Source organism: Hyperolius riggenbachi, chromosome 5 (assembly GCF_040937935.1).
Source record: "Hyperolius riggenbachi isolate aHypRig1 chromosome 5, aHypRig1.pri, whole genome shotgun sequence".
NCBI lineage: Eukaryota > Metazoa > Chordata > Amphibia > Anura > Hyperoliidae > Hyperolius > Hyperolius riggenbachi.
Window position 1 is genome coordinate 207,874,361 of NC_090650.1, and position 22,095 is coordinate 207,896,455.

The following is a 22,095-nucleotide window of genomic DNA, read 5'->3' on the forward strand; positions in this document are numbered from 1 at the left end:
CCCCTAATTGACTACTTATCGCAAAAAAAGACTTAGGATAAAGCAATACATCCCTTCCAAGCGTGCCAGATACAGCATAAAAATTTATAAGCTTTGTGAAAGCAGCACTGGCTTTACATGCGCTTTCCGAATGTACGAGGGAAAAGACAGCCAGCTGGATCCACCTGGGTGCCCACCTTATGTAGGCACAAATGGTAAAGTTGTCTGGGATCTGATTCACCCTCTCCTGAACAAAGGATACAACCTGTACCTAGACAACTATTACACCAGCATCCCACTATTCAAACATTTAGCGAGAGAGAACACGCCAGCTTGCGGTACCATCAGATCCAACCGCAAAGGCTTCCCTCAGAGCCTTGTCAACAAGCGCCTCAAACCTGATGAATCTGAGGGTCTACGCAGTGAAGAGATGCTGGCTCTGAAGTACAGGGGAAAAAGGGACGTATATATGCTTTCAATCATACATACTCCTGAAAGCATAACACCCAGGACTGGGGCACAAAAGAAACCTAAATGTGTTCATGAGTACAGCCAATATATGGGTGGTGTAGAACGCAATGACGCGGCAATGAAGCCGTACCTGGCTGCACGCAAAATCAGATATTGGTATAAAAAATTAGGCTTACTTGCTGCAGTTGGGAATTTACAACAGCTATGTATTGTACAAAATGTCAAACAACCCTCTCAGCAATTTAGAATTCCAGGAGGAAATCTCTGAATCTCTCATTTCCAAAGCTGCAACTCACCCTGGCAGAAGATTTGATTCAGTCGAGAGACTTTCTGGATATCATGTTCCAGAAATTATACCACAGACGGGGAAAAAGCAATACCCCCAGAAAAAGTGTAGGGTCTGCACTAAACAAAAAATAAGGACGGATACACGATACCATTGCCCCGAATGTCCCGAAAAACCAGGACTTTGTTTAAAAGACTGTTTCAAAGTGTACCACACCTGCCTAAATTTTTAACTTGGATTGTCCTTCAAATTTATGGTACACAAAGCGCCAGTAGCCACACATAGGCGATATAATTTTATACAGAAGGAGCAACTGAATCCCCCCGCCCCCAAAAAATTGCTACATTTATTTTTTCTTCCCAAACATTCCATTCAAATTGAAGTATTGTAGGCATTCACCCCACAAATGATTCAGTAATTCCTTCTGAATAAAACGATACCACATATGCGTGGCTAGATATTGCTTTAGTCCAAAGCAGTGCTGAGAAGAAGTTGTCAATTATTGAACCTTCAAAGACCATAAATCACACGTTTGCAATTTCCAGCACAGCCCGCTTTCAATTAAGTCTGAGGTAAAAAGTCAGTCAAATTCCCACCGAAATGGCCCATTTTGTAAACTAGACCCCCTGAAGTATCCATCCGTGGGGGCATTGATGATTTTGACAGCACATATTATTGGTGGAAATTGATGGAATGTATAAGGACAAAAAGAAAAATTCATTTATTTTATTCAATTTCCACCAATAATCTGTGCAGTCAAAATCATCAATGCCCCCATTGATGAATACCTCAGGGGGTCTATTTTACAGAATTTGACAAACTCTTTACCTCAGACTTCATCAAAAGCGGGCTGTGCTGGGAAATGCAAGCGTGTGATTTATGGTCTTTGAAGGTTCAATAATTGACTACTTCTTCTAAGCACTGTATTGGACGAAAGCAATAGTCTAGCCACACATATGTGGTATCGTTTTATTCACAAGGAATTACTGAATCATTTGTGGGGTGAATTTCTACAATACTTCAAAGCATGTCTGTCACAAAACAGAAAAACTGACATGTCTAAATAAAAAAATGATTTTTTCTTTTTGTCGTTATACATTCCATCAATTTCCACCAATAATCTGTGCAGTCAAAATCAACAATGCCCCCATCGATGGATACCTCAGGAGGCCTAGTTTACAGAATGGGGTCATTTTGGCGGGAATTTGACAGACTTTTTACCTCAGACTTCATCAAAAGCGGGCTGTGCTGGGAAATGCAAGCATGTGATTTATGGTCTTTGAAGGTTCAATAATTGACTACTTCTTCTAAGCTCTGTATTGGACTAAAGCAATAGTCTAGCCACACATATTTGGTATCGTTTTATTCAGAAGGAATTACTGAATCATTTTTGGGGTGAATTTCTACAATACTTCAAAGCATGTCTGTCAAAAAACAGAAAAAACTGACATGTCTAAATAAAAAAAAGATTTTTTCTTTTGGTCCTTATACATTCCATCAATTTCCACCAATAATCTGTGCAGTCAAAATCACCAATGCCCCCATCGATGGATACCTCAGGAGGTTTAGTTTACAGAATGGGGTCATTGTGGTGGGAATTTTACTATTTCAGTGACTTAGTGCTTCAGAGAAGTGATGTACAACGCAGAAAACAAGCATTGTAGATTTTGTTCACTGAAAAGCAAAATTACACTTTTTTTCACAGTCCCTACAATGTACCAAAGATGTAAATAGCTTTCATTTTTTTTGCACATCTATATTAGAAACATATGGCAGAATACATTTTGAAAAGAATTTGTTTTAATTCAAGATATACAGTGGAGGAAATAATTATTTGACCCCTCACTGATTTTGTAAGTTTGTCCAATGACAAAGAAATGAAAAGTCTCAGAACAGTATCATTTCAATGGTAGGTTTATTTTAACAGCGGCCGATAGCACATCAAAAGGAAAATCGAAAAAATAACCTTAAATAAAAGATAGCAACTGATTTGCATTTCATTGAGTGAAATAAGTTTTTGAACCCCTACCAACCATTAAGAGTTCTGGCTCCCACAGAGTGGTTAGACACTTCTACTCAATTAGTCACCCTCATTAAGGACACCTGTCTTAACTAGTCACCTGTATAAAAGACACCTGTCCACAGAATCAATCAATCAAGCAGACTTCAAACTCTCCAACATGGGAAAGACCAAAGAGCTGTCCAAGAATGTCAGAGACAAAATTGTAGACCTGCACAAAGCTGGAATGGGCTACAAAACCATTAGCAAGAAGCTGGGAGAGAAGCTGACAACTGTTGGTGCGATTGTTCGAAAATGGAAGGAGCACAAAATGACCATCAATCGACCTCGCTCTGGGGCTCCACGCAAGATCTCACCTCGTGGGGTGTCAATGGTTCTGAGAAAGGTGAAAAAGCATCCTAGAACTACACGGGAGGAGTTAGTGAATGACCTCAAATTAGCAGGGACCACAGTCACCAAGAAAACCATTGGAAACACATTACACCGCAATGGATTAAAATTCTGCAGGGCTCGCAAGGTCCCCCTGCTCAAGAAGGCACATGTGCAGGCCCGTCTGAAGTTTGCCAATGAACACCTGAATGATTCTGTGAGTGACTGGGAGAAGGTGCTGTGGTCTGATGAGACCAAAATAGAGCTCTTTGGCATTAACTCAACTCGCTGTGTTTGGAGGAAGAAAAATGCTGCCTATGACCCCCAAAACACCGTCCCCACCGTCAAGCATGGGGGTGGATACATTTTGCTTTGGAGGTGTTTTTCTGCTAAGGGCACAGGACAACTTAATCGCATTAACGGGAAAATGGACGGAGCCATGTATCGTGAAATCCTGAACGACAACCTCCTTCCCTCTGCCAGGAAACTGAAAATGGGTCGTGGATGGGTGTTCCAGCACGACAATGACCCAAAACATACAGCAAAGGCAACAAAGGAGTGGCTCAAGAAGAAGCACATTAAGATCATGGAGTGGCCTAGTCAGTCTCCGGACCTTAATCCAATAGAAAACCTATGGAGGGAGCTCAAGCTCAGAGTTGCACAGAGACAGCCTCTAAACCTTAGGGATTTAGAGATTATTTGCAAAGAGGAGTGGACCAACATTCCTCCTAAAATGTGTACAAACTTGGTCATCAATTACAAGAAACGTTTGACCTCTGTGCTTGCAAACAAGGGTTTTTCCAGTAAGTATTAAGTCTTTTATTGTTAGAGGGTTCAAAAACTTATTTCACTCAATGAAATGCAAATCAGTTGCTATCTTTTATTTAAGGTTATTTTTTTGATTTTCCTTTTGATGTGCTATCTGCCACTGTTAAAATAAACCTACCATTGAAATGATACTGTTCTGAGACTTTTCATTTCTTTGTCATTGGACAAACTTACAAAATCAGTGAGGGGTCAAATAATTATTTCCTCCACTGTATACATATTTTTGGTTGAAAATTTCAGACAATATACATTTTTTTTTACTTTTTTCTAGCATAAATTCTCTTAAAAAACATATAAAATTCCATTATCAATATAATTAAGTGGTATAGATAAAAACCCCTATTTGTTCTGAAAAAAACAATATCACATTTGTTTGGATAGACCAAAAATTTACTGAAATATCTAAACTCAAACAAAGCATGTCAAAACCAGAAAAAATGCTCTGGTCCTTAACCTCCCTGGCGGTAAGCCCGTGCTGAGCACGTGCTATGCCGCCGGGAGGCACCGCTCAGGCCTCGCTGGGACGATTTGCAAGCTGCGTGCAGTGCCCGATCGCCGCCGCTACCCGCCGATCCGCCGCTATACGCGCAGCCGCCCCCCCCCAGACCTCGTGCGCTGCCTGGCCAATCAGTGCCAGGCAGCGCCGTGGGGTGGATCGGAGTCCCCTTTGACGTCGGTGACGAGATCCCGCCCTCCAAGAGATCCCGTTCTTTGAACGGGATCTCTTGATCGCCGGCGGCGATCGGAGGGGCTGGGGCTATCATGTAGCGAGACCTCGTCTCGCTACATGAAATTTTTTTTTTTTTTTTTTTTAAACGTATTTGCTGCCCCCTGGCGGATTTTGACAAACCGCCAGGAGGGTTAAGGCCATTTTATATGTTGGTCCTTAAGTGGTTAAGCACACCAATATACTTGTTTCTATTGGTAGATAGGATAAATCTTGGCCTTCTCCCCACTGCTAGTCTCTGGGAGCCAGGAATTCAGGAACATGCAAGGAATGAAAGGGGCTCATGGTACTAAAGCTGAGATTCTTCACCAGGGCACTGTGTGACTATGTCTTGCCATAAGAAAAGAAAAAACACAAGAGACACTGTTGGATATTGTCGGTAAATGCAAAAAAAAATAAAAAATGGGGTGCTGACGAGTCCAGGTTGCAAGGCAAGGAGCTACTAACAGTGCATGTGGGGAATGTTTGTCTGCACTCTGCACTCAAATGTCTAAATCTGTTCTCAGATATGGTGCCTTTTAAGAAAAATGAAATCTATGATAACATAAAACATCAAACCTCACAACAGTCATAATTTAAAGTACACCTGCAGTTAGAGGGATATGGTGGCTGCCATTGATCTCTTTGGCTGCAGTAGTGTCTGAATCTCACACCTGAAACAAGTATGCAGCTAGCTAATCAGAAATGCCTGATCTGCATGCTTGTTCAGGGTCTATGGCTACAAGAATTAGAGACTGGCTCAGGAGTACAGCCAGGCAATCTGCATTGTTTAAAAGAAATGCATTTTACAGTCTCCACATCTCTCTGTTCAGGTGTAGTTTAATAGGTAAGTACAATAGGAGGTGCCCAGTAGGGATGATCAATGGGATGCAAATATTTCCGTGTTGATGCTAATTTATGCACATACTTTATGCAAATATATGCCGTTTGAAAATGGACCAATCAGTTTAAACCCAGGTTGAAACCGATTGGTGCATTTTCAAACTGCATATATTTGCATAAAAATTTGCATATCGATCATCCCTAGTGCTCAGAGGAGACTAAATGATTGGAAACAACTTAAAGGGAACCTGAAGTGAGAGGAATGTAGAGGCTGTCATCTTCATTCTCTAATACACAATGCCAGTTTCCTGACATCTGTGCTGATGCTCCCTGGCCCAGAACAGGTATGCAGATCTGATGCTTTGACTCCTGAGTATATGGGCTGCATGCTTGTTGCAGTTGTGTGATTCAAAACCACTTACCGTATATTCCGGCGTATAAGACGACTGGGCGTATAAGACGACCCCCCAACTTTTCCAGTTAAAATATAGAGTTTGAGATATCCTCGCCGTATAAGACTACCCCTATTCCAACGCACACCAAATTAAAATAAAAATAAAAAAATCATGTACTGGTGCTATGTATGAACAGATACTGGTGCTGTACTGTATGTGTTACCCAGTATATAACAGTATATCGTCAATTGACTTGTTGCATTGGTCATCTCTCCTTAAGTAGACTGGTCAGCTCTCCTTGTCTACCTGTTTATCAGAGCGGTATGGAAGAATAGATTGCGCTCCCTCAGCAGGGAGATCTGAGAGGCGGTAACAGGATAGGGCGTATCACCCCGCATCAATGACACCCGGCGTATAAGACGACCCCCAACTTTTCAGAAGATTTTCAGGGGTTAAAAAGTAGTCTTATACGCAGGAATATACAGTAAGCCAAATGCTCAACATGACAACTAGCATTGTTTATAAAGGAATGAAGATGGCAGCCTCTGTACTCCTCTAACTTCATGTTAAAGCGGATTCGAGATGAAAAACTAACTATAACAAGTAACTTGTCTGAATATCATATCTAAAGTTTAGATAGTTTAACCACTTAAGGACCAGTGGTCTCTGGGCACTTAAGGACCAGAGACCGCTGGTCCAATCCCGACAGAATCCCGACAAAACGCAGCACATACCCGTCGCAACCGCCGTCATCGCCGCTCGCCGGGACCCCCAGGACATAGACTCTGCCTGTCTCTATGACAGCAGAGTCATGTGAGCCGGTCAGGAGCCGCTTTCATTGGCTCCTGACCCTGTTTTTCAATGTAAGCCAATGGGAACAGCTTACATTGAAAGACAGGGCCAGGGGCCAATGAAATCGGCTCCTGACCGGCTCACATGACTCTGCCGTCATAGAGACAGGCAGGGCCTGTGAGATGCGGCGAGAATCGTCGGGTTTGAGCGGCGCGATCGGCGGGTAGCGGCGGAGACGGCGGATGCGCGCTGCGGACAGTGATTGAAATCTACGCCCTGCCAGCCAAAAGCCCACCAAAACAGGGCGTAGATTTCAATCACTGCGGTCCTTAAATGGTTAAACAGCATATCTAGCTGCAAACCGCTTCAAAAGTTTGATTATTTATTCCTGTGATACAATGAGGGCAGCCGTGTTCTGTTTGTCACATTGTCACAGGCTGAGGGCTGGAGATGCTATCAGCTTGCCTGTGTGTAAATTCAGCCCCCTCTCCTCCCCTATGCCTCAGAAATCAACGGCTAGTAACCTCCTCCTGCCCAGACTGAGCTCCCATAAGCCCTTGCTACAGTGCCAAGGCACTGTGAAAAGCTGTGGGCGAGGCTTGTTTAGTTTATAGGGAATTAGTGTATTAAAACAAAACAAAAAAAGTATTTGGCTTGAGGAATGCCCTATGAACTATATGAAAGGAACACAATTATGCAATGAGTAAAAGTTTATCTCGGATCCAATCAAGATGGCGCCACCGACGGCTGCCTCGGCACATGGCTCCTGAACTTTCTACTTGTTTTAGTACATTAGCATTTAGTTAGCGTAGTTTACTTAGTTTACCTAGTTTAGTTTTAGTTAGCTTGTCAGCTAAGTGTCCACCTACCGCAGAGAGAAGGTATCTCCCAGACGAGTCGAGTCCCGATCAGCCTCAAGGACACAGAGGACTCGCATATTCTTCCTCCACCGCGGGTCACCACGGGGAACGGCTCCTCCAGCCTGGATCTAACGCACCGGCGCCTCGTCTGCAACACGGCCCCCTCCGCCTCCGGTTGTGGCTGCTGCCCTCCAGCCCGACTCCTCTGCCTGCTACCTCCAGCCCGACTCCTCTGCCTGCTACCTCCAGCCCGACTCCGCTGCCGGTACCACGGCCCCCCTGCCTCCAGTGTCAGCTGCTCCCACACAGCCTGCCTGGCCGAGTTTCCACCTTCTGCCCCAGGTGGGAGCCGCTGTCCTCCGCACTCCATCGCTGCCAGCAAGGTTCCGCTCTGTAATCCCGGTCCCTCCACGGCCGCTGCTGCTGACTCCAGCCACCACGTGCTCACCACGTGGGTGGCCCCTACCGAAGCCGGCCCTTTGCATCTCCCCGCAGCCGTTGCCAAGGGTACCGGGACAGCGACACCCCAGCAACCCACTTGCAGGAAGAAGACCGCACTGCCGGCTAACTACAGCCCATCCTGCAAACGTCCTCGCACACTGAAGTGCCGCTGCCTCCTGCTCGATCCAGCTGGCTCCATCACATGCCAGAAGGTCGCCCGCTGTCTGCCAGCTGCACGTAGGGTCTCACCTGCCACCCTCCAGCTGCACCCTGGTCCTAAGAGTGGCACCCAGTGCCTGCCAGCCACACCTCAGAACTCAGGGACCCTTTACCCCCCACCATACACGGAGATGCAGGCCTGATGCGGCCTAGGGCTGCACCCTGTCTACTCCTGCACCACGTGGATACTACACCCTCCTTTCCTTGTTGATGTGCTACCTGCTGCCCTCTCCCCCAGGATCCCGCTGCTGCCGGTCTGCCATCACCTGGCTGAGCTCCTGGGCAAATGGGCCCCCATCTGGTCGTCACATGTCCCCAGGATCGCTAAGGTACTCTGCTGCTACTCTTCTATTAGCTGTTTGTAGGGTGACCATTGCCCGCCTGCTGCCCTCTCTGCTACCCTGCCTGCCTGCTGCGAGCACCGGGATAGCTGCCTGCCTGCTGCCCTCTCTGTCTGCTGGAGGCCTCACCGATGCTATACTGCATACTCACATCGAAATGGCTGCCCACTCCCCCCCTTCACCACACCTCATGCCCCGCACTACCTACACCAGGCTGCAACTCACCCTCTGGGAATCCTGCAGCTCCTTCATCCCTGATGGTGGTCTCCTCCACAACTCTGTCTGGAGCCACGTCCAAAAACTCACCAGCTCTGACCCACCAGTCCGTTCAGGTCAGCGGCGCAGGGGTTGCCGCGCAGGAGCTCTTGTGAGGTTGAGGAAAAGGGGCCTGCGCTCAGCCATTCCCTCAACCCTCCTGGCAAATGTCCGCTCCCTCCCTAACAAGTTGGACGAACTTCGCCTTCTTAGCAACAAGAGGGAGCTCGGCCAAAATCCCCCAGTCATCTGCTTCACGGAAACGTGGCTGCAGGAGGACATTCCAGACAATGCCCTCCTCCCGGGCTTCAGCATTATAAGTGCGGACCGCGATCCCACCCTCTCAGAGAAAAAGAAAGGTGGGGGCATCTGTTTCTATGTCAGCTCCGCATGGAGCCCAAACACCCCCAACCTCGAACTACTACTCATTAATTTCAGGCCTTCATACTCGCCCAGAGAGTTCACCTCCTACGTCCTCGGGGGCGTGTATATTCCACCTGACGTTGATGTTAAAATTGCTCAGCGTGACCTTAGTGACACCATCACACAGTGGGAGACGTCCCTTCCAGACTCTCTGTTTATCATTATGGGTGACTTCAACAAAGCCAACCTCCGGCATGAGCTCCCACGCTACCTCCAGCACGTGGACTGCCCCACCAGGAGCTCCAGTACTTTAGACCACTGCTATACACCTCTAAAGGACGCTTACAAGGCTGCCTCGTGGGCAGCTCTCGGTTCCTCTGACCACTGCCTCATCCATCTGGTTCCTACCTATAGACGGTGCCTTGAGTCAGCGAAACCGGTCCTGAGGTCCACCAAAGTGTGGTCAAATGAAGCCAAACTCCAACTCCAGGCGTGTTTTGACTGTACGGACTGGAAGGCGCTAGAATCACCGACTTAGATGAGTGGGCTGATACTGTCTCATCCTATATCAGCTTCTGTGAGGAATCCTGTGTACGCACCAAGTCCTTCAAGATTTACCCCAACAACAAACCGTGGTTCTCAAACAAGTTGTGCCAACTGCGGAGTCACAAGGAAGCAGCTCACAGGTGTGGCTCCCTGGAGGACTACAGAACGGCAAGGAACTCCCTCAACAGGGAACTCCGTGCCGCTAAACGGTCACACACTGAAAGAATTCAGAACAATCTCCGCTCAAACAACCCTCGGGCTGTCTGGAAGGGCCTGAAGGCTGCCACCAGCTACAAGCCTCTTCCGCAACAGGCTACCCCTTGCTCCGAGCTAGCTGAGGAACTCAGTAACTTTTATTGCAGGTTTGAGGTTCCGGGCACCTCTGGGGCACCGTCTACTCCTTATTCCCCCCCCCCCCCCCCCTCTGCCTATAAGAGCATTGAACCTAGCTCGAGCACATGCCCCCCCCCTTGACAGTATCTGAGGACGTTGTTCTGCACCTCTTGTCTTCCTTGAATGCCAGGAAAGCATCTGGCCCTGATTGCGTGTCACCTGCATGTCTGAAGTCCTGCGCACGTCAGCTGGCCCCCGTCCTGACCTCTATCTTCGCCAGGTCCCTCACCGAAGGGAAAGTCCCTACTTGCTTCAAGGAATCCATCATCATCCCCATACCGAAAAAGCAAGGGGTTTCTGACCTAAACAACTTCAGGCCCGTTGCCCTAACATCGGTGGTCATGAAGACCTTTGAAAGAGCGGTACTGTTGCTGCTCAAGAATGTTACTCTGGACCAACTGGACCCTCTCCAGTTTGCGTACAGAGCAAACAGGTCCACTGACGACACTATCAACATCTGCCTGGAGTTTATCACTAACCACCTCGACAGGCCAAACTCATATGCTAGAGTTCTTCTGCTGGACTTCAGCTCGGCTTTTAATACCTTCTGCCCCCGTATTCTGCACGACAATCTCACGGAGCTCAAAGTACATCCAACCCTCCGTCTCTGGATCACAGACTTTCTCTCGAACAGGTCCCAGGTGGTTAAGCTGGGCGACATATCCTCCAGACCCAGAGCGACAAACATGGGAGCCCCTCAGGGCTGCGTCCTGTCACCATTTCTGTGCTCTCTATACACGAATAACTGCACATCCACACCTGACTCTGTCAAAATCATCAAATTTGCGTACGATACCACAATCATTGGCCTTATTAGTAAGAACGACGAGAAGGCTTACCGCAAGGAGGTAGACAGAATCTGCAATTGGTGTAGAGAGAATAGGCTAGTTCTTAACACAGCCAAAACCGTGGAGATGGTCATTGATTTCAGGAAGAATGCCAGTAACCCCCCCTCCGATATATATCGAGGTCGCTAGGGTTCCCAACGTCCGCCTCCTGGGTACAACCATCTCTGCTGACCTGACCTGGAGGGCAAACGCTACCATGACTCAGAAGAAGGCACAGCAAAGACTCTTCTTCCTTCGCCAACTTAGGAAGTTTGGCATGGCCCATGATCTTCTGAGGTCCTTCTACTCTGCTACGATTAAGTCAGTCCTCTGCTCATCCATCCTGGTCTGGTTCGCTAGCTGCACCGCCAGCGACAGATACAAACTCCAGAGGGTCATCAGCTCAGCAGAGAGGATTATTGGGAAACCTCTTCCCCCTCTAGATCTCATCTATAACACTAGACTGCGAAATAGAGCAATGAAAATTGTGGGCGACCCCTCTCTCACCCTGGCCACAGTCTTTTCACTCGACTCAAACTGGGCCGGAGGTTTCGGTCCATCCCTGCTAAGACTACTAGGCGTATGAACACTTTTTTCCCCATGGCCGTCAGAGTCTTGAACTCTGCCCATTCCGCTGACCGCCCCTATAGCCATCTACCGGACTAATATCTGACTTCGTCTGCGGCCGCTCTGTTTACTGCCTTGCCTAGGTCGTACTAGAATTATCTTCTGCTACACGCTGCTGTCCCTGCTAGACCTGCAACTGACCTACTGCAAATGTTATATTACTCCTGTATCTGTTGTATTGTTCTGCTGCATTCTTGTTATGCTGTTTTTATTCCTGTCTGTTTGTACAACTCTTTCTTCCCAATCAACGTGCCAAACCTAATTCCGGGCACGGTGCAACCGTGCTTGTCGAAATAAACGAATTCTGATTCTGATTCTGATTCATTTTAACTGTGTTCAATTGTAGCCTACCTCCAGCAAGCTCACACCAGGTAGGTATTCACCGAAATGATATGTTCAGCACACAAGACAACGCTTATTGTGAACTTTTACTAACATCAACATCAATAAATAGTGCCTGAAGGCCAAAGTGAAGCAAAAGTGCCTCACTTAACTTCACTGGCCTAAAGTCACTATTTATTGACCTAAGAAATTTCAATGAAAGCACATAAAACGTATTGTGCTGAATAAATGGAGTTTTTGGTGAACGCCAGATCTGATCTTATTCAAGGTAGGCCGATGTGTATCCATTTTAAAGCAAGTTTTAGTTTTCTTTGGGTGCTTACATTTCATCTTGTTTGGTTATTTTTCTTATTTTATCAGTGTCTATCATAGAAAGCAAAGAACACAGAAATTGAGTATGTTTCTGTCAGTCTGTCTCATTGGTCACCTTGCTGCCTATATCCTTAGCTCTGTGTCAGTCTGCTTTATTTGTCAAGCTCCTGTGTCCTTATACCTCTGTCATTAACCTCATCTGTCACCCTGCTGCTTGTGTCATCAGCTCTTTGTTAAAGTATACCTGAGCCGAAGCTTATATACAAAATTAGATACTTACCTAAAGAGATGGGCATCTCAATATACTATTGAGGCTTCCCTCTGTATTCTAGTGTTCCCTGTCGCTGAGCGCGGCCCCCCCGGGCTGTGATCTGGAGAGCAGCCACGTTGAGCAACGGAGGACATCTGAGTAGCGATGGAAGAGTTAATAAAATCCTGAGGTTTCCTCTAAGGTGAGTATCTGATTTTGATCCTGAACTTCGGCTCAGGATCGCTTTAAGCTCAGTAAATACTATAGATCAGGGGTCCCCAACCACCGGGCCGCGGCCCACTGCCGGTCCGTTGGCAGTTTCCAGCTGGGCCGCGGCGGGTCTGTCATCTTGCCCCTCCCACTCGCGGCCGCCGCTTCTGTTACTTTATGAGCGGGCGGCCGCTTCCGGATTCCCCATGCGCCGCTCTCATTCATGCAGTACTATCTCCTCCTAGAACAGCAGCGCGTCTTGTGTCTGCTGTAAGGAGGGAAGGAGGCGGGGCAGCGGTTCCCATGGTAGCGGCGATGCATATCGCCGCTACAGGAAGCCGCTGCCCCGCCTCCTTCCCTCCTTACAGCAGACGCAAGACGCGCTGCTGTTATAGGAGGAGATAGTACTTCATCATGCATGAAGGAGAGCGGCGCATGGGGAAATCCGGAAGCGGCCGCCCGCACATAAGGTAACAGAAGCGGCGGCACCACCTACAGATACTGGGCACTATACTAGCCATGCTGGGCACTATACTAGCTATAGCTGGGCACTATACTAGCCATGCTGGGCACTATACTAGCCATGCTGGGCACTATACTAGCCATGCTGGGCACTATACTAGCCATGCTGGGCACTATACTAGCCATGCTGGGCACTATACTAGCCATGCTGGGCACTATACTAGCTATAGCTGGGCACTATACTAGCCATGCTGGGCACTATACTAGCTATAGCTGGGCACTATACTAGCCATAGCTGGGCACTATACTAGCCATGCTGGGTACTATACTAGCTATAGCTGGGCACTATACTAGCCATGCTGGGCACTATACTAGCTATAGCTGGGCACTATACTAGCCATGCTGGGCACTATACTAGCCATGCTGGGCACTATACTAGCCATGCTGGGCACTATACTAGCCATAGCTGGGCACTATACTAGCCATGCTGGGCACTATACTAGCTATAGCTGGGCACTATACTAGCTATAGCTGGGCACTATACTAGCTATAGCTGGGCACTATACTAGCTATAGCTGGGCACTATACTAGCCATGCTGGGCACTATACTAGCCATGCTGGGCACTATACTAGCCATGCTGGGCACTATACTAGCCATGCTGGGGCACTATACTAGCCATGCTGGGCACTATACTAGCCATCCTGGGGCACTACCGACCCATACTGGGACTATACTAGCTATACTGGGGCACTATACTAGCTACACTGGGGTAACTATAATAGCCATACTGGGGCAACTATACTAGCCATACTGGGGCAACTAAACTCCCTATACTGAGGCAACTATGCTAGCTATGCTGCCGCACCCCAGCTGCTCCCCCCGTAACCCGCTGCGCACGACACTGTCCACTAGGTCGCGCGCGCAAACACCGACCCCCCCCCCCCCCCCCCCCCCCCCCCCCCGGGCCTCGGAGAAAAATTTGGTCAGTAAGTGGTCCCCGGGCCGGAAAAGGTTGGGGACCCCTGCTATAGATAATGACTGCCTCTGCCAAGAATCTACTGTGTGAGCCCCTGACCCCTCTTGATCTGGTGGATCACTTACCTCGCTCACCATGTGATGTCACCACCGTGCTGCTCCATCGCCCTCCGCATAGCAACAGGATATGTCGCTAGCCTACAGCCTCGGCACTGCAATGTCATGAAAGGGATTGTGTACTGATCCCCGCCGGCCGATCTTCTTGGGAACATGTGTACTGTACAGGTCTTCAGTCTTCTTCATCTGTCACCCTTTGCTTATGTCCCCTTGTGTTACCTGTCACTTTCACCCTGTTGTCTGTGTCTTTAACACTGTTTCAGCATGCCTCACTTGGCAGTCCATTGCCTGTGTTTTTAGCTTTATGTCACTCTACCTCACCCATCACCCTTTTGCCTGTGTCACACTGCCTTTCCTGTCACCCTAATTCCTGTGTCCTTAGCCCTGTGTCAGTCTGCTTCAGCAGTCCCCCTCCTGAATGTGTTCTTAGGCCTGTGTCATGGTTTAATAGCTATCCTTAATGCTCATATCCAATGTTCATAGTGCTTTTGTGTTTTATTTTTCCAGAAAATGACAATCAAAGCTCATAGGAAGGTGGTGACCGAGTACCTTAAGGCAATAATGCAGAGACGGATTTGTTTCAGAAATGCAGAAGAGCGCAAAGAAGGTGCAGAACGTATGATTAAGGAAGCAGAACAGTTCAAATTTCTATTCAGGCGCCTTACTTCTGTGAGTGTTATTTTGATAATAATCCTGTATGTTCATAGAATTGACCACTTGATTATTTGTTACACACCAATCTCTACTCACAGGAAGGTAGGAATAGAATTTACAGTTAGTAGGAATTAACTGGTAGATATTAGTTCACAAACAAACTGGTTATTATTGTAAAGAGACACTGAAGTCTCTTAAAAATCATCTTTTTATTATAAAATCCTGTGCAATATGATAGCCCTACCTACCGTATTTTTCGGCATATAAGACGCTCCGGCATATAAGACGCACCTTGGTTTAGAGGGCAAAAATAAGGAAAAAAAATAATAAACTAAACCTAGGTAGGTCTATATTGCAGAGGCGTCTTATGGAACTTTTACGCCCTAAAACTGTCTAAGCTACTCTATCTACACTACACTGCCCATATATAATTCACTAATGCCTGCTACCCTAACAACTAAGCTACACAGCAATACAATATAAAACACTACACAACACAACATATTAATACACTATGCTACACTACGCTGCACTAACACAACACATCACTTCAATACTCTTTACTACACTGCAATGCACTGACTCAAAGTGAACACACCACTACACTACACTACACTGTACTGTACTACACTAACGCTAAACTGCACCACAATTTCACATTAATACTACACCTGTTCCTGCAGCCGCGCTCCTCTCTTCCTCACTCCAGCCGCAATCCTTTTCTCCCTCTGCCCGTGCAGTTCTCCGCCACTAGGTCCCCTGTTCCTCCTGGCCTCCTGTAACGAAAATAAAAACAATCAGTGGCATTTCCCCCTTCTCCAGCCGTGATCCTGTCACGCGATGCCACTCACGGAAAGCTGCCGCCTCCTCTGCCGCTATACCGCCGGGTGTTCCATCCTCCTGTCTTCCTACTATTTCCTCTTTACGGCACATTCAGCCGCGTCATGCGTAACCAGGTTACGCATGACGCGGCTGCACGTGCCGTAAAGAGGAAGTAGTAGGAAGACAGGTGGATAGAACACCCGGCGGCAGAGGAGGCGGCGGCGGCTTTCCGTGAGTGGCATCGCGTGACAGGATCGCGGCTGGAGAAGGGGGAAATGCCACTAATGATTGTTTTTAGTTTCTTTACAGGAGGCCAGGAGGAACAGGGGACCTAGCAGCGGAGGCGGCATCAGAGAACTGCACGGGCAGAGGGAGAAGAGGATCGCGGCTGGAGTGAGGAAGAGAGGAGCTGGCTGCCGGACTGGTAAGAGCTTCCCTGCACACTCTGCACCAATTTTTTTTGTGTATTTGGCATATTAGACGCACCCACTTTTAACCCCCTGACTTGGGGAAGAAAACGTGCATCTTATATGCCGAAAAATACGGTAAACCGCTGCATCCCCACCACTGAAATATATCTAAATTCCCCCCCTAACTCCCCCCTCCCTCTCCCCCGCAAGTAGTGGATTTTGCTGCCCTGTACGCTTCCGTGTGAGGCAGAGCTATGAGCTGCAGCTCTGCCTCTACACGCGTCTGTCAGCGGCGGATCTCCGCCTCTCCCCCGCCCCTCTGTGAAGGAAGACTGAGAGGGGCAGGGAGAGGCGGCGATCCGGGCTGACAGACTAATTAATAAGCTATGAATGTATATCAGTGTATGTTTAAATAAGAGGTGTTGGTCCAACTTATTCCTCCCAGATTCAATAGTTTTTAATTGTCACTAAAAGTCACAATTTACAACAGATGGGTTAGGTGGAAGCCTTTGGGGCAATGTCAAACGGTGAGCAAGTAGGAGGCGGGAATAATGCCTCACTTGCGACACTACAGACTTTTGCGGATTGGCATGTGGAAATTTGCACATCCAATCTAGCTATGCACAATGTTACGGGTATTGGTTGCTGTTGCTATAGCTACCTTACGCAATGAGGCCGCTTATTCAGCCTCTGTAGGCGTACCCAAGCACTTAGCTTTATGGGTCTTGTAGTAACGGCGTGACGTTTGCTCCTTCCGGCTCCCACCCTCCCCTCCTTCTCCAATCACTAGCGGTGAACGCAGCACCCGGAAGAGGAGGGACTTGTCCTCGCTATATGCCGGATGCATGTCGCTCGCCCAGTACAGTGGTACGCAGTGTGACCAAGCGTCTGGATAGACGCGAAACGGCCGTCGCCAGTCCCACCTAGTGCCCTGTCTCCTTCACCTCCATCGCACCATCACCACTGAGGACCACCAGAGGGAGGTATCTCTTTGATACGGTACCCAGAACATTGTCTGTCATCACTTCCAATAAAAGCACTGGACGGAAGGTGCCCGGAGTCCTTTCTTCTTTCTCTCCATTTGGAAAAAAGGGCAATCATATTACACAGGATTTTATAATAAAAAGATGATTAAGAGACTTCAGAGTCTCTTTCAAGGAAGTTTAATGTGATTGTCTTTATATTTGTCCTATTTATTAAAATTAGTTCTAAAAATATTTTGAAGCTTTATGTAATGTATTTTAACCAGGAAAATCTTAGACATAAAAAAATGTACTATGCTGGTTAGATTATTCAGTCCTCCTTCACGCAGACAGTGCTCTTTGCAGTAAACTTTAGTCATCAAATGGTTAAACCTGGAGACACCCAGTGCTCCAACGCAGATAGTGGTACTGCAACCAAATATGAGCGAGGCACTGGTTAGTATCCAAAGCTTAAAAGACAATTTATCGGCACAAATGCCATAAGCAAGTAAAAAAAAAAAAACTCACATTGTGGGTCCTGGACCCAGACAAAATACAATCACCTTAATCCACTATTCAGTTCCAATAAGAGTCAGGTAAACCTGGAGATGCCCACTCTAGTTGCTTCAACCGGTTTCAGCTCTCTGCCGTCAATAGGGATCTCTGATGATGGCAAAGAGCTTAAACCGGTAGGAACAATTAGAGAGGTTTTTTTCAACGAAACGATGTAACAATCTTAAAGAGAACCCGAGGTGAGTTCTAAGAATGTTATCAGTACACAGAGGCTGGGTCTGCCTATACTGCCCAGCCTCTGTTGCTATACCGATCCCCCCCTAAGCCCTCCCCCCGCGCTCTGCTGTGACCTCATAAATCAAACGCCGAGCTGTCGACACACAGCGTGTCGCAGCCGGCTGTTTACCTCTGTAAGTGTCAGTCTCTGCCGCTCCCCCGCCTCCTCTGGAAATGGAGGAGCAGCTGAGACTGACACTTACAGAGGTAAACAGCCGGCTGCGACACGCTGTGTGTCGACAGCTTGGCGTGTGATTTATGAGGGCACAGCAGAGCGCAGTCTCAGCTGCTCCTCCATTTCCTCTATAGCTCCGGTCCCCACCTGTGTCTCTTCCCTCCCCGCTGCTTGGATGGAAGGGACGCGGGCGGGGACCGGAGCTATAGAGGAGGCGGGGGAACGGCAGAGACTGAGACTTACAGTGGTAAACAGCCGGCTGCAACATGCTGTGTGTCGACAGCTCGGCGTTTGATTTATGAGGTCACAGCAGAGCACGGGGGGGGGGGGGGGAATCTGTATAGCAACAGAGGTTGGGCAGTATAGGAAGACCCGGCCTCTGTGTGCTGATAGCATTATTAGAACCCACCTCGGGTTCTCTCTAAGACTGCATTTCCACTTGTGCGGTGCGAATCGCCGCGATAAAAATTCGCATGCGGATGCGAATTTCGCATGCTGGTCTATACGAATTTTCATGCGAATTCGCATGCGAATTTAACCATGGCAGTGCTGGCGTGCTTTTCCATTGTTTCTATGCGAATTTGCATGAAAATTCGCATGCCCAAACCTCATGCGAATTTCCTATTAAATACATTGTATGCGATTCGCATAGCGGTATGCGCTATGCGAATTCTGATGGCTCTGCCATGCGAATTTTTTCTGCACAGAAAAACGCAAAGGAATCCTGACAAGTGGAAACAGTCCCATTCACTTGTATTGCTATGCGAATTTTCATGCGAAAAACGCATGCGAATTCGCTATAGTGGAAATGAGCCCTAACAGAAGCTGAAGAAAAGGAAAACCCTGCTGTATAAGCTATTTGTTATGAAATTATTTTTGTAGCAGAAAGAACACCAGTATTTCATCCAGAGCTTCTGCTGCCAGGGTTGTCAACTCCTCCCACCTACACACAAATATTTATATGTAAAATGATGAACTACCATGATTTAGGAATTGGCATTGAGATGCAAATAATTCCAAGGAATTATGCAAATATAGTATGCTAATATACGCAGCTTTTAAATGGACCAATTGTTTCTAGCCAATGGGAAATATAATTGTAGCCACTATGAAAAAGGGACCTATTAAATATGAGCACAAAACCACATTTTTTGTGTAGGCTCATCAGGTGTGTGCAGAGTTTGCATCTGCAAACCTGTAATGTGAGATCCACATTTCTAATGGAGAGCTGTAAGCAGCTCAATTAAAGACGATGGGAAATCACTCCTTTTCATAAACCCAGAGAACTGCACTGATGCATGGTGGACAGGAGAGAGCGCCAAAGATTACTGTTATTAGAAGCACAGGAGAATTAGTACATTGAAGTAGGGGTATGCTGATCTGATTACTGTAAATGCCACATGTATTGTATTGTGTTCATGTGGCATTGTGTGTCTTATTGCTTAATACCTGTATTGTGATGTCTGTCATCCTTATTATCATTGTCTGTTACAGGTTACCTTATTTATTGTTCAGAACTGCGTGATATGTTGGCGCTACATAAATCCAACAACTAATAATAAAAGAAATGCACACTTCACCTACTTTACTTTAAATTTTGCTGCATTAAAATGGCCAATTTTGCATTAGATTCCAATTGAAACCCATGGGGCAGTTGCCTTTTGTCATCAGTAATAAACCCAAAGTTACAGAGTGTCCAGCAAGCTCATGGTGAACCAGAACGCCAGAGATGTAGGCCTCTCTCCCGCTGCTCAATGAACTGCACTATGGGAAGTGGTAAGAGACAGTCTGATCAGTAAAATGGGACATATTCCTCTCCTTGGCAGAACTACAAAATGATACTAAACATTGCAACTCATCACATTGCAGCAACAAACAAAATGATCTGTGCACTGTCAGATTACAATCTATTTATTCATTCAATATGTACACAAAGTAATATTCATGAATATTGCTCATGTGAAGGTGGGTGCAGACAGTGCCCGGATCATTTCCTCTGTTGCTGCAATTTGGTCTGGATCTCTTCTTCCTGGTTTTCCCTGAGCATGCCTGATACCTGGTATCATTCCACAGCATCAAGTGAGACTCTCTGAGTTGTGTTTTTGCAGTGCCCTACTGAGTGGCTTGTCTCTCCTCCCTTTTGTTCTTAACTATTGAATTCAGTTTACAGGAGCCATCTATTTGTTACAGTAGAAAGCAATGTTGCTATTTTTGCAGATGATACAAAATTGTGCAGAATCATCCACTCTCAGGAAGATAGTGACATATTGCAACAGGATCTGGATAGGAAGGCTATATGGGCTCATAAATGGCAGATGCAATTGAATGTTGAAAAATGTAAAGTCATGCATTTTGGTCGTACCAATGGTCTAGCACCATACAAAATAAACAACAAAGCTAAATAATCCTATTCAATGCCAAGCCGCTGCAGCTAAAGCTAATAACATTTTGGGATGCATTAAAAGGGAAATAAAAACTTGAGATGCTAACATAATATTGCCCTTGTTTAACTCTCTAGTAAGGCCACATCTGGAATACGGAATTCAGTTCTGGGCGCCACATTACACGAAAGATATTGCAGTTTTAGAGCAGGTGCAGAGACGAGCAACAAAATTGATATGAGGGATGGAAGGTCTCGCTTACCAAGAAAGGTTAGATAAACCAGGTTTATTTAGTCTAGAGAAAAGATGCCTTAGAGGGGATCTAATTAATATGTATAAATACATCAGGGGGCAATATAAAAGCCTGGCGGAAGAGCTTTTTGTCCCTAGGCTTTCACAAAGGACTAGAGGACATGATCTGCGCATGGAGGAAAAACGTTTATTTAGGAAAGGGTTCTTTACAGTAAGAGTGATTAAGATGTGGAATGCATTGCCAAATGAAGTAGTTATGACAAATTCTATATCTGCATGTAAAGGGGGCTTAGATGCTTTCCTTGCATTGCAAGACATCCATGGCTACAATTACTAGGCAATGCTCAGTGATGCTGATCCAGGGATTTTATCTGATTGCCAACTGGAGTCAGGAAGGAATTTTTTTCCCTTTTGGGGCTAATTGGACCATGCCTTGTAAGGGTTTTTCGCCATCCTCTGGATCAACAGGGATATGTGAGGGAGCAGGCTGGTGTTGTACTTTTTTTTTTTTTCTCTCTTTGAACTCGAATGACGTATGTCTTTTTTTCAACGCAAATAACTATGTAAGGTTCTCTGTGTGTACAGTTATTATACTGTTTAACATTGACATGAATGTTGCCGTTTTCCATTTTAGGGATTTAATGAGGAGACAGACCGCTTGTGTGACACCATTATAGATATTGCAGAGGTTATAAAGCTTACAGATCCTTCCCTCCTTTACTTAGAAGTCTCTACTCTGGTCACCAGATACCCAGATCTCAGGTATTTTATCTGTTGGTTACATTTCAAACATTCCTGAGGGGAACTTTGGTTTATAGCCACATTGTAAAGTCTACTGTGCAGTTTCTATACTGCTTTTTCAGGGTGGTAAAAGAAACACACATTTTTGGCTTTCAGCCTGTAGTTTGTGTTATTTTTCTAGTAAGAATGGTTCACAGCTTTTCTTTTTTTTTTTTTTCTTTTACAGGGACGATCACATTGCAGCATTGCTAGCAATGCGAGGAGATGCCAGCCGTGAGATGAAACAAACAATTATAGAAACTGTGGAGCAAAGTCAGAGACAGCAAACCCCAAATTACACCCCGATTTTTAAAGACATAATTGTTCCAAGCATGCCAACTTTAAGTGTGCCAAAACTTCTGAAATAAGGCTTAGACGTGTATTTGGCTCATTGATTTTGCTGTGTTTTGCTCACAATGTACCGTTATCATTCAGCATCTAAAACAAAATGGTCCTAAGTGGACCTTAAAATAGGCACATTTATGACACAATGTTTTCTAAGAAATGTTATGTCAGCACTTGTTTTATAATACTTTGCAATGAATAATTGCTGACCTAGAACATACAGGCTGTTCTGCATGGCCAATTTACTGAAGCCAGAAGATTGGCAGGACAGCCAGCGAGTATTTTTTCCAAATGG

The 22,095-nt window shown here is 46.3% G+C and overlaps 1 protein-coding gene across 3 annotated transcripts in view; it reads left to right on the forward strand.

Annotated features, from left to right (window-relative positions):
• The window catches only part of EXOC3 (exocyst complex component 3), a 93,541-nt gene extending 71,706 nt beyond the window's left edge, over window positions 1-21,835 (forward strand). For all 3 annotated transcript variants that reach the window (XM_068236650.1, XM_068236652.1, XM_068236651.1), the window contains exons 11-13: window positions 14,738-14,899; window positions 21,310-21,437; window positions 21,643-21,835. In XM_068236650.1, the coding sequence (XP_068092751.1) occupies window positions 14,738-14,899; window positions 21,310-21,437; window positions 21,643-21,823 (471 nt within the window). In that variant the 3' untranslated portion in view covers window positions 21,824-21,835. The remainder of the gene's footprint in view (window positions 1-14,737; window positions 14,900-21,309; window positions 21,438-21,642) is intronic.
• The last annotated feature ends 260 nt before the right edge of the window (window positions 21,836-22,095 follow it).